The sequence below is a fragment of the Lepidochelys olivacea genome (assembly GCF_965140295.1).
Source record: "Lepidochelys olivacea isolate rLepOli2 genome assembly, chromosome: 9".
NCBI lineage: Eukaryota > Metazoa > Chordata > Testudines > Cheloniidae > Lepidochelys > Lepidochelys olivacea.
Window position 1 is genome coordinate 17820675 of NC_140419.1, and position 13879 is coordinate 17834553.

The 13879-nt window shown below is 40.6% G+C and overlaps 1 protein-coding gene across 1 annotated transcript in view; it reads right to left on the reverse strand.

The window, feature by feature from the left end:
- LOC311526720 (uncharacterized protein) overlaps nt 1-13879 on the reverse strand; it is a 297707-nt gene that overhangs the window by 99026 nt on the left and 184802 nt on the right. The window contains exon 5 of the mRNA XM_084640019.1: nt 12417-12539. Within this exon, the coding sequence (XP_084496145.1) occupies nt 12417-12539 (123 nt within the window). The remainder of the gene's footprint in view (nt 1-12416; nt 12540-13879) is intronic.

Sequence of the window (13879 nt, forward strand, 5' to 3'; positions counted from 1 at the left end):
GAGGAAAGGCCAATTAACTGGATAGACCACAGCTAAGGGGAACTGACTGGCCTAAGGAACCCCTGAATAATGACAGAACCTAGCTTGGAAGGAACAGGTGGGCCTAGGATAAAGCCACGAAGCTAGCAGTAGAATGGGGCTTCAGTGAGGGAGCCTGTAGCCACTCTCTGGACAGTAGGGAGACAGAAGGAAAACTAGGTGGAGAGGGTGTAGGAAAAGGTAGTAAGGTTTCAGAAGGTGCAGACCTTCTGGAGGGGGAAAAACACAGTGACCTGGCAGGAGGGCCAAGTCACAAAGACAGAACACCCTGAGTCGCAGACGGTGAGAGAGAGAGGGAGGTAGCAGGTGTACAGCCAACAGCAGGGGGGGATGTTGTACCTGGAAAGAGCTAATCCCCAGAGTGGCCAGGAGGAGGCACCCTAGCGGGGAGAGGACCCCCACGACAGAAGGCTTGTCTACGCACCATGAGAAGTTGAAACAAGACAACTAAACACTCACGGAAGTTCCACATGCAGGAAGACTCGTCTTAAATTCAAGTGGGTCAAAGTTTTCACTGTCACCAGCAGATTTGATTCAACCTTATTTTCAACTTTTTCTAATGTGAAGTGTGTAGAAGCAGCTACAGGACCCTGTCATGCCATCAATTTTTAAACAAAAACTTCTCAAATCAGAATCCGCTCCCAACTGGCAGGAAGTCAACAGAGAGTTCTGCTTGAAAACAGACAGTGTGATATGGCCGGTTGAACGCCGTACAATTCAAAATCTTCAGATAGTGAGGGTAAAAGGTGTCAAGAAAGGTGTCCATCAGTACCTCCTCTCAGCAGGACATGACACCGTTTGAAAGGAAATAATTATGGAATAAAAATAGAGAAAAATAGGCATCTTATGAAAACATCTTCTTTTTGTTAACAGCCCTCTTGCTGAGCTCAATAAGTGGCTTCAGAACAGCATGGTGGGTAGAGAGGTTCCTCTTATCACACAGTAAGTAGGATATACAACAGCACTATGATCACACAAAGGCCCTCATAATGTGATTTGTCCTCAGCTTCAGTATATACTTCAGTATGTGTCTGAAAGGCGAATGCTGTTTGTCACAAACGTGTCCTACTTCAGTTGGTAAATAGCCTTATGTCATTTTGTGGATGGATTTGTGCTGTAAACCAGTTGGCGCATAAGCCATCATGGTACAAACAGATTTGGTACAACTGCTGTCAATCAAAATTATTTTATTAAGTGTGAGTCGCTCACATAATGCAGCAGTTACACTTCAAAGATCTCTAAACTGATTTTGCTCTTACTTACAGCAGGAGTTGGGAGGGGGGAGAGGGATGGGGTGGCAGGATCTGACTCTTCTTCCCATTGATGTAACAGGGAAATCAACCCCCAAACTTCACAGATCTCTGAGAATCTGCTGGAGCCATAGGGCACAGTTCATCTTCTCCAGTTCCCCCTTAGAATTACTCCACTGGGATTTCCTTGCAGGCACTAGTTCCTGGGGCCCCTCGTCAATAAGGTTCCACAATGCAGATGGGGCTCTTCTCAGGAGCCAACATAACCCCAGGCTAAGTATTAACTCCTGAGTAGATTCTCAGTGAGTGGGAAACAACATATGTCACCTTGGCCCACTTTCATAGATTATAAAGCCAGAAGGACCATTGTGATCACCTAGTCGGACCTAATCTTGCTCCTGACTTCTCCTGACATACATACCCAAGACCCTGCAGAGAGCCATCTCTGGGATCCAGGGAAGAGAAGGGGAGACATTATGCCATTACAGCATTAACAGAACCTAACCCTAAAGTCCATTCATACAGAGAACTTCCAGAAACTGGTTCTAACGCAGGATAATGGCAAAAGCAGAATGCTGCCTCTTGTTCCCTAACACTATAGCTGTCAGATTAACTCTTTGGATGTCCCTTTTTTATTAGCTGACTCTGCACACTCCTATTTGCATGAAATCCCCTCTGAAAGGGTAACCATTAGTACAGCATTGCTGAGGGCTTTCTCAAAGAACAGATGAGCACGTGTGCAATGTGTTTCAAGGTGTCCTAATCACTCACAATTAAAACCACCAAAGTAGCCATGTCACTGGATTTTAAATAATCAAGCCCTACATCGGTCAAACCACTGATCTGTTCAGGAAACGTAGGGAAAGATGAAGCTTATTATGATCTTGTTGACAGTTCCATCTGGATCATTTCCTTTGGGCTGCTGTTCTTAATGAAAGTGTTGACAGATTTGTGTTTCTTTTAGATTTTATCATGCATCATTTTAAAACTTTATTAAGGGCATATCACACTCAACCCAGGGATGTTTCACTAAAGAGTGAGACTCTTATTAGTAGTCCCAGTGAAAAATGGCATTAGTTTCTCTCCAGTAACTAGAGACATAACAAACTCTCCAGAGTTCTACTTCCGTATAGCTCTGTATCTGTCATTAGTCATTGTTTACATAGCACAATAGGCAAAACCACAGAAAAAGAAATATTTTTCCTACACTATACTCTCTGCTGAAAGGCAAATATGCACATATACTGGGGAACTGTGTAAAAAATGTTTTATCATTTTCTGTTTACAATGTTCATTGGAAGTTTCTAAACCTTTCTTACCAGGTTGGAGTTATTAAGTTTCAATCTACATTTGAGACCTGTTCAAGATGAAGATGATTCATCTGCTGTTTATAAGATGCTTTTATTTGCTGGTAAATACCTTTCTAAAAGCAAGCTGTTATTTAAATATTCACAATGTTTGATTCAGCACAATATTGCTATTAATGAATTTTGGAGACCTTCACCGGAGCTTCAATTTCAGGCTTACAAAACTCTTCCAACACAATTATTAAAAAAAAAGGTATGAATACATTTTCTTCCTTGACAACCACAATCGTATCTTCATAATTGCAGAAAAGATTACCCAACTTTTAATTCACACTAGTCAGCCGCAACAATACTGCATTTCTTTTCCTTGGTTTAAAATATCCTAATAATTGTCAACCAGCACAGTGCAATGTTAACATTCTCCATAACAAAAAGAAAAGGAGTACTTGTGGCACCTTAGAGACTAACCAATAAGTGAGCTGTAGCTCACGAAAGCTCATGCTCAAATAAATTGGTTAGTCTCTAAGGTGCCACAAGTACTCCTTTTCTTTTTGCGAATACAGACTAACACGGCTGTTACTCTGAATTCTCCATAACCTGTCTTTCAAAACTATTCATAAATGTTAGAAACCAGCTAATCATAAAATCATCATTAGTGTCCTAGAAACACCTACAAACATTTTTTCTAGAGTCTGATTTTTTTCATAGAATTTTAAACTAAATACTGTATTCTGTCTAGAACAGTGGTTCCCAAACTTGTTCCACCCCCTGTGCAGGGAAAGCCCCTGGCAGGCCGAGGGACGTACCGGCCACTGCTTCCAGCAGCTTCCATTGGCCTGGAGCAGCGAACTGCGGCCACTGGGAGCTGCGATCGGCTGAACCTGCGGACGCGGCAGGTAAACAAACCGGCCCGGCCCGCCAGGGGCTTTCCCTGCACAAGCGGCGGAACAAGTTTGGGAACCACTGGCCTAGAACATAATAGCACCTGTATGCTGTTATAAAGCACTTTTCACTGAAAAACTCAAATCACTTTTATACGTTAGTTAATTAAGCTACATTACAGTCCTAATAATTAAATGTCAAAGCTGACGTGTAAAACAGCATCAACTTTTCATACAAGCATGTTTCATACAAACTTTTTGTGCAAGTTCACACATGCATAAATTGGACACAGAAAAAAATACGTAGTGAATGATCACCATTCTCCCCAACTCTAAGAAACCAGTCCCTTCCACAGACAAAAGAAAGTCTATAGTTCCAGCTCAATATTTCCTCCTGACTGGTATAGTCCACGCTCAGTGGCGGGCAACCTGTGGCCCATCAGGGTAATCTGCACATTGACCTTCCACAGGCACGGCTGCCCGCAGCTCCCAGTGGCCACCGTTCACCATTCCTGGACAATGCGAGCTGCAGGAAGCGGCGCAGGCAACAGGGGCGAGCTGGCCACTGCTTCCTGTCGATCCCATAGGCCGGGAATGGCAAACCGCAGCCACTTTGAGCTGCAGGTGGCCGTGCCCGCGGACAGTCAATGTAAACACTGTCTTGTGGCCCGCCAGTGGATTATCCTGATGGGCTGTGTGTGGCCCACGGGTTGCCTATCACTGGTCCACATGATGCTTCTCAGATCCTCCTGGACAGTTACAGAATGTAGAAGCTTAGTGGAACCAGTCCATGTGATGCCTCTGTAATCAGCATTGACTAGCTCTCCAACACAATGTAGGCTTGAGCAGCTGAGAGTGTGGAGATGGGAACCGAGACTTGCTTTTGTTGGGGAGGCCCATGATCTCTGGAAATTTTTTCCCCTTTTTCTTCTGTCAAACACGTCATCAATAATTCATCTAATAAGTTAAGTGTGACACAGGATGTCAGTTGTCCAAGAACTATGCATAAGTGTCCTTTATATAGCATATCCTGCTCTTAACATACCAGAAGATACACTGTATGAAGATGTGTCACATACCAATATTACATATCAAACCAAATTCTTTCTGCCATACCCTGCCGTAATTTGACAACTAGATGTAGTGTGAAGCTTGTTGATGAAGTGTCTTGTGAATTTTCAGTCTAGATTTTTGTTTGGGATCATATAAACTGCCTCTACAATGAAAGAGCAGGGCCTTAAATTGACAAACACTGACTTTTCTCTGCTTGAGGTATAGATGGTCTTAAATCTGATGTTCTGGAGGCATAAGGGGAATTCTGGGCTACAACATGCAAGTCAGACCCGTTGGACAAAGACAGTGGGGAAATAGTAGCATAGGTTGTCATCTCCCTTCATGGGGCAGAATACTGGATGTTTCTTAATGATGCTATTATTACAAAGCCTCTGGGAAGAAACTTGCTCTCGACACTGACCATCTTGCTAACCATTGGCCTGTGTAAAATCTCCCATTTTTTGAAAAACTGGTTGAAAACTTTGACAAGTACCTGAAATCCTCAGATTTCCTCAATTGTAGTCAATCAAGGACTTATCCAGGGTGGATGGATTCACTCTTTAAAGACTCTGTTCTTTTTTTCAGGGAGATATCTGAAAGAGCAGCTCCTCTACCCTGAAGGATCTCTTATGTGGGGTATTATGGAGTCTATCTTGTTAGCCTTCTTGTTCAGCATGTACAAGGAGGTTGGTAGGGACTTAGAAAGATGCTACAGGTTGTGGCATCTTCAGCAGGCTGATGATATTAAATCTCTGCCCTCTCCTAAGCAGTTGGTATAATGGAAATGACCACTGTCTCTAAGAACCTTGGGTATTGGTGAGGGTTTGTTGGCTGTGGCCCAATCCAGACAAGACTGAGGCTGGCTGGGAAAGTGACTAGAAAAATTGGTGAAGAAAGCACAGCTACCATTTGTAACAAAGGTTTGCAATTTAAGAGTCTTGATAGTTCCTAGGCTTGTATTCTATGTTGAGTAGAGGGGCATTTTTTAATATGTGCCTTGTGAAACAAAAGAAAATGTCTCTTACGCTTTGTACTTTGCTACAGTTACTGCACCCATGCCTTTCTCACCTTGAGACTAAACCTTTGTGATGTACTCTAAATAGGGCTCAGTCTTTCATCTGCCTACGTATTTATATTGTGTTTATGTGGTTATCGGCGATACGATCCCTTTGCAATGCCATTGCATTTACAAGCAATGGAGCAGATGTGTTAGACCTCCTCTGCTATAACAGGATGGCTGCTAGCAGAGTGTTTACCATGACCAGTCCTCTCGACTCTGGCACTCATCAGCTTTCAGATATATACCAGCTAACTCTCTGAATCTAACTAAAGCATTTCAAGCAACTTCTAACAACAGTCACAAACAACTCAAGGGAAATGTAAATTAGTATAATTAAAAACAATTCAAAATGAAACAGTTACAATAACCCCAATGGTTTAATAATATCAGGCAGTTTTCCTAAGCAGGGTTGCACCCTTGCTACAAAAAAGGATGGAATTCCGGCTTTCTTCCTTGTGTGCCCAACACAGGTTAAGTGAAGTAAAAGCTTACGTTCTCTACTGATCTTAGGTATCAGCAAAAATAGAATTGTGATTGCATATATGTGTTCTGAAATGACTGTGAGTTTGTCGTTTGGTACATGACAAATTTTAGCATGATTCAGGCCCAGTCTACACTTAAAATTTAGGTTGAAATAGCTGCAGTGCCCAGGGGGTGTGAAAAATTCATTCTCCGGAATGCTGTGGTTATCCCGACCTACTTCCCAGTGTAGACACAGCTGGGCTAATGGAAGAATGCTTGCATTATCCTAGCTACCATCACTGAGTGAGATGATATTCCTACAGAGACAGAAAAAACCCTTCCATCACTGTAAGCTATGTTTACACTACGGGATGATGCTGGCATGGCTATAGTGCTGTACCTATGCCACTATACTTCCTGTAGTGTAGATGTGGATTGAGCAAGGTTCATGGGGTCCCTGAGCATGTGACTGAGTGGATTAGGTTTGGAATGCTGCAACAAATTAGAAGGGATTGACCAAACCAAACTGCAGCTTTCTTTAAAATTCTGACAGTACCTCAAGTGTTCATCTAGCAATGCAACCTTCAGCTCAGGTTTCTGCCTGCCTTAAGCTATTAACTAATCAGGATCCAATCAATTCATCCCACCCCATTAAAAGAATGTCCAATGACCTACAATTGATTTTCCTTTGTTATTTATCAGCTGATGTTTTAACTTGTTATTTTTCAAGATTCTTTTTCCTGTACCATAGTCATTAGGAGCCGGATGCAGATCCATGGCACTGTGCCTATTTCTTACAATGGTGTTTTAAAGTTGAGGGGATAAAAGAAGGTCAGTTTGCCCCATTGTACGTGGGAGTCCTTTAGCATAGTCACTAAGGAAGTTTTGAGTGATGCTGGTAACCGGCACTTGCTGCACATGTATTCAGAAGAGGCCAGTTTTTCATCCTATATTGTATCTTTTATATTTGCTGTATTTTTTCTATCGAGGTGCTCTTGAGTTGAGCTAAGCATAAAGCTAAGTCATGGTTTGTCACAGAATAGAGTGAAAATCGTGGGAATTTAACAAGACTGGATATTGTAAAAGCATCCTGAATCCCGCCAATGGGTTCATGTCTCATCCTATATTGAGCAGAGACCCTGCAACAGAGAACAAACTGGCCCGATGGCTTTTCTTCTCTTTCACCCCAGGCCATTTCCCTAGAGGCACCAAATATTAGGATCTTACATTTTTTTGAGGAACACTGCTTGGAATGGTGACTGGAAGGTCAGGAGATCAATCGAAAATGCAGAATCAGCACTTTGAACTTCAACAGCAAAATGTAGGATTTCTTCTGGCCAAAGAATAAGTTATGACTAAAACACAAAATTTAACAGCATAAATTAATGTTTACGGACATTTTAACACATAATTTCTCTCTCTTACACAAATCCTTTATTTTTTTAAATTAAGCTATTAGCTATTATTTGGAATCTCTATTTAAAGAGTTTTCTTCAGACATAGAATCAAGATAAATCACTTGACATCCATGACTATTATATTACTAGGGTAAACAATGGTGGTCTTAGAGTTAGACAATAACTATCCTATAATTCAATAGTCTCAGAGGTCATATCTTATAAAGGTCAGGAAATCTGCCAACGCTCAGAAGTTTAACAAAAACTCCCAGGGATGTCCACTGATCAAGTTACAAGGAGAGGAATATTATTCTAATTGGTAAGACAAAAGCTCCCTTTTGTCAATAGCTAATCATGTGACTTCACTGGTCTCTAGCTACAGTGGTCTTGATGGATGAGAACATGATGATATAAATAAGAAATGACAGCCTACCAAAGAGGGTTAACATAGGGTCATGACCTCTTTATCTGACTTCTGTAGCTTATTCACATGTAAACACATGCTTTAGCTCATCATACTTTACAAGTCAGAATTTAGATTATATTGATATTGTGGAATTTTGAAACTCTGCATTTTGGAAAAGACTATTTTTTCTTACTGTTATATATAATTAGCACTCTTGTGGTATACAGAATTATAATACTTAGCTCTTCTTGTGGTTTACAGCAGGTAATCGCAAGGCACTTTACAAAAGGAGGCCAATACCATTAATCCCATTTTAAAAATGGAGAAACTGAGGCAAAGAGCCAGGGAATGACTTGCCCAAGGTTTACCCAGCAGACTAGCGGCAGAACTAAAGGTCTCCCAAGTCCTACTTTAGTCCATTCACTAGGCCATACTGCCTCCCCTGAGTTAATGGTTCTCCGCCACAATCAAGTACAGACAGTGATACAAAATGTAAACAACCTGAAAGTTTGCACCACCCTTAGTCATTATGAGTACAATCTTACTCTTCAAATTCATCTACTGAAATTAACTATACTACTTGCAGAGTAAGGTACTACTTAATGTAAGGGCAACAGAATTTGCCCCAGAATTATTGGACCACATTCATCTACACAGTAGTTCCACAGACTTTAAAATTATGCCAGAGAGGAATTCATCTCATTAGTCTCCCAGTGATTTAGAGCTAAATCCTTTCCCCATTAAAGTCAAAAAAGTGTTGCCATTAATTTCAATGGGACCCAGATTTGACCTGAAGAGTGCGGGTTAAGGTTGACTTTTATGTCAAAACCTGTTATGTGCACATATCTAAGCCAAAAATTTCCTTGCTTGTCAGACGTGAAATCCTGAATTCTCCAGTGTCAGTCTGTCTGGGGATGTGGGAGATAAAACTGTCATAACACAGCAGATGCAGAATTAGTTCTGAAAGGCTAATCAACCCACTCCTCTGGCATTTTTATTCAGCTGTGCATTACTTCACCATACTGCAATTTACTGCCAGATGTAAGCATTGTTCAGTAAGGTAATGCAAAGTATTGTATATAATTATGGATTATATATCCTGTCATTACAATCTCACAACTGGCTAAAAAATGGTCCTTACATGATTGAATCTTCGGCACTAAAAGTTCCATGCAGCGCCATTCAATCTCATTCTCCATGCAGCACTGTTAATGAACAACAGAACCATGGGAAAAAGCTATGAAGGCTTAGTTAATGCTGAACACAGTAACTTGTTCTAGGATTATTTCACCTTTCTTCAACTGTTATACTGCTTGTATTCATGTATGCCTGAATCCTGCAAGGCACTGTCCATCTTTATTACCATTGAAGCTAAGAGGGGCTGAGGATGCTGCTCAGCACCTTATAAGATCAGGCCAATGGTTTGCCAAAACTGCTCAGATTTTTATCTTGTTAAAACAATTTCGTGGACGATGGTAAATTTTGTTGTGCTGTTGGATTAGTAAATTAGTTACAACCCACTTCTCTCCTCTCTCTTCAGCCCCACTATTATGGATGGATAACACAAAATCAGAAATTGGGACCTACTTCTTGATGATATCCCTACTGTTTATTGGCAGGCGATGTTCTCTTTCTGAAGATATTAAGACCAAAACTGTAATTATCCTCTAAAGTAGAAATAACAATGTCCACATTATTTATGCTATGCCTTTACGATATTTAAATTTCACGTTTGTACAGCAGCTTTCATCCTAACACATCTCAAAGTGTTCTAAAAATGTGTAGTGATCAATCACTTCACTCATTAGGGAAGTAAAAGCACTTTGGGGATGGAGCATGGAAGCAGTTCAATATACAGGAATGCTATGCTGTAAATTAGGACTAAAACTGAATACGATACGCAACTGAGATGGCAGAGGAAATTCAGGCAAACAGAATATAAGTAATCAAATTGACTAACAGCCCTGCTCTTCGAAAATGCCATGGTAATTTTAATGACAACAAAGTGATCAGTTTTAGACCACATCTGCAAAATGTCACCTCCGTCTACACAGTGCAACGTAGCATCATGAATGGGCATTGGCTCAGGACCAACTTAAAGGGGTAGAGTACCACCTCCTGAATTATCAGCATCACTTCCCAAAGCACTCTTAGTTTTACTTTGAGGTCTCCCATCCAACAAGGACCAAGTAGAAACTTACTTATCTTGTTAAACCTGATGAAGTCACAGCTGAAGGTATTGTGGCTACAGGAACATATGGATTAAAATCTTTACAATAGCTGTTTGCAAGTAATGATCATGCCTGCTATACTTGTGGTATTCCATTGGCTTGACAGCAGTTTTCAAGCTGTGGAATGCAGACCACTGGGGGTCCACAGGTTAAGTGTAAGATTTCCAAAGGGGCCCAAAACTCCATTTGAAATTTTTTAGGAGGGCACAAATGAAAAAGGTTGAAAACCACTGGCTTATTACAATAAATAACTAATGTTTTAATGATCATTAAACAAAAGAAAAAACTGTAAAGATTTCAATGGTGAACACTGTAATTGTACACTTATGCTATTTCTATTGTTTTAAATAAGCTTCACAAGGTCTACCACCGCATTCCTCTGTAATTGCTCATAAGGAAATGCCTGACAGGAGAGTCAAACATCCTTAGCTTCACCTTTTAAAGAATGTAATGCCACATTTGAGGAGGAGACATACATAACTAGCTCATTACTGCTCTCACCAAAATTGTGATTCAGAGTAGCAGCCGTGTTAGTCTGTATTCGCAAAAAGAAAAGGAGTACTTGTGGCACCTTAGAGACTAACCAATTTATTTGAGCATAAGCTTTCGTGAGCTACTGAAGTGAGCTGTAGCTCACGAAAGCTTATGCTCAAATAAATTGGTTAGTCTCTAAGGTGCCACTAGTACTCCTTTTCTTTTTGCAAAACTGTGTTGTTATATTTAAGCAATTTAGGAGTAAGATGCATAATCTTTGCTTTCAATACAAGAAGGATTACCTGGAAGCTCAATTAATTACTTTAAAGCAAATCTGAAAACTGTAAGTATTCAACAATATAAACACATACAAACTTGTTCACAGAAACATTTCCGAAGAATCACTAAAGATAATAACAGGAGACTGAAGAAAGGTAGTAAAACTCTTTGAATTATGTACACTTTTTCTGAGTTTGTGTATTTGGAATATAAAAATCCATCAAAGGGAAGCACATAGGACCTCAGTTAACAAACAAACAAACAAACAAACCCAACAACAAAAAAACAGTTCAATCAAAAGAAAATGCCCATCTAGTTCTTATTTATATTGTCAAGCTGGATACCAACTGATAGCTTGCTGTGGAAGCTAATCCTACAACCTTCCAGTCTGGAAAACAGTGTTTCTGAATAAGCTATAGAGATACAGTAAAGAATATAACAACAGCTGGGACATACACGGTAATGTATCTAACTAAAAATCAGGAGGCAAAGGACAAAAGTAAAATGAAATCCTGGCAGAGAGGAATTTGCACAATTGCGTACAATGGGGAAAACAATCTTATCAGAAATGTCTTCATGCTGTGAAAGATGATAATATGGTTTGCAAGAATCTACATACATAAAACACATTTCATCCTGAAGGAACCAAAAGAGCTTCAACTATTTATTTACTGCAGCAAGGAAATACAGCCACACAAGATAGAGGGCAACAGCTCGGCAAATAACCTGTCCCAGCACGTGTGCATGCATGAGTGAGAGTTTTAGCTGGTGGTTTCTAAGTTCACATCTGAAAGATCACATGGGACCTCAGAAATAAACTAAACCTTTTTGGAGGCCATCACCTGCTATAGCCTACTGCTCTATGGGCCAAATTTACCGGTACACTAACTACTTTGCATCAGTTTGCTGATGCAAAATAGCTTTGAACCTGGCTTAATGGGCCAGTTAGACAGGTTTACGCTGTTGTACGTTAACAGAGTGCTGCAGAACAGCCGTGATAAAACTCAGCCATGTGCAGAAGGGTGAAATAAGACCTATGTAGCACTTAAGTCTCATGCAAACCCTATTTTGAAGCTGGCCCTTTGCATAGGGATGAAATTCAACCCAGATCTTACCAAGGAATCTGGCTTCATGTTTCCCTAAGAAAGAAGGCAAATGAGTTTATGTAGCATGTGATTTCAAATCTTATTTTAGTCGCTTCATCTGTAGCTGTGGAACTGCAACTGAAGTGCAGAAATGTATGTGTACTTTCTGATAAGCATATTTTGTTTTAGAAACGGATGAAATACTTTCCACTGTGTACAGTTTCTTCAGATCTATAAACTGATGATAGAAATGCCATAATCAGAACATGGCACAAACCAATCCAGGGCAAAATGATACATTTTTCATAAGAACCCTTTGAAGTGTTCTTAGAGTTACATCTTCATAATCCACACAGGAGAAGATCTGCACTCTTGACGATTCTGAATTTATGCACTTCAGCTGGCTCTAGATAAAAGGTAACTCTCTCAGTTTTCATTCCAAGGATGTTCTCTGATTTTTTATCAGGAAAGAGAGACAGTGCAGAATGTTACCTTCACATGATTTTCCATCTTCGCCCAATTTCTGGCCAGCTGGACATCTGCAGTAGTAGCTGCCAATAGTATTGCAGCACTGGTCCTGACAGCCACCATTCTCAATGGTACATTCATTTACATCTGTAGCAGGAAATAGCATATATAAATTAGACACTGAACACAAAGGAGGCATTGACTAAATTGTCTCTTCCTTCAATAACACTGTGCATCTTTCTGATTTTACCAGGTGAAGAAGCAACTAAGAGCTGCTCCTTAGAGCCTCCTGAAATAGGATGTGTCCCTTTGTTGCTTATGTCTTGCATTCGATATTCAGCAATTCAGAGCAGAGTCTATGTCTTCCTGTGTGTTTGTGTACAGTGCCTAACAAAATGAGCCCCTGATGTTGCCTTACCACAATATTAATGTGTCAGATATGTAACTTCCTGAAATACCTTTGGGAGATCTGACTGTATTAAAATTATATCAATGTGGGCCAGGGAATATATGTAATTCCATGGGAGAACGTGACCACAGTTTTAGGATTCCTCCTGAGACCTCTTTCCACTTGGCTTCCAAAAAACTCAGTTCGACTGCTGCCTTCGTCACTCAGGTATCTTTATTTGGCATACAGCAGTGCTACACTGAGTTGATCAGACTCAGACACAGTGGGGCGGGGTGCAGGGTACATCGCAGCTCCAAAGTTACACAGAAACCCTCTCACTTTATATCCATTACAATCTTATTGCATTTACTATACATTGCATCACATTTTTGGATTGGATTGGTTATTTTGCAGGAACCAATCCCTGTGCAACATGTGCTGTCCACCCGCTGTCCATGGTTCAATTTCCTCTTTATTTTATCTCTGCATTCCTAACTTATTTTGCCCCTTGTTATCTAGTTCATAGTAAACAGTCCCCTGAGCTTTCTCCCTCTTATCTTAGTTGGCTCAGACATTCTGCCTTTTTTAACCTACTGACCTATTTACTTATCTTATTTAGCACAAACGTTCTGTTTTCAACCTGATGATTCATTTACCTCCCTATTTGTATCTTCCAAGAACGGAGGCCTCCTTGTGTTAATTACTCATGTCAGGCCAGGCCTCAGCTACATACAGCTCCTCCAGGAACCAAGGACAGTGGGGTGATTAGGCAAATTCATTCAGATTGTAATGCCACCAGGGAAGTACCACAACCTGCAGAGGTTCACATATAGTGGTTCAAACTGGATTCTCCAGAGACCAACAGACCAAGAAAGGACTTTTGGATGAACAGCTTGAGTTTAAACTGGATTCTTTCAGATCCAGCAAACAGACAGGACCTTTTGTACAAGGAGAGTCCCTGGGAAGGGATGGAAGGACTTTGGCCTACTGAGGCCCCATAAAACTGATGGGTGACTCTGATAGAAAGAGTACAGGAACTTCTATTGTTTTTATGTTTTCTCTGTAATACCTTCACCTTAAGGACAAGTGTGCTTGTTTA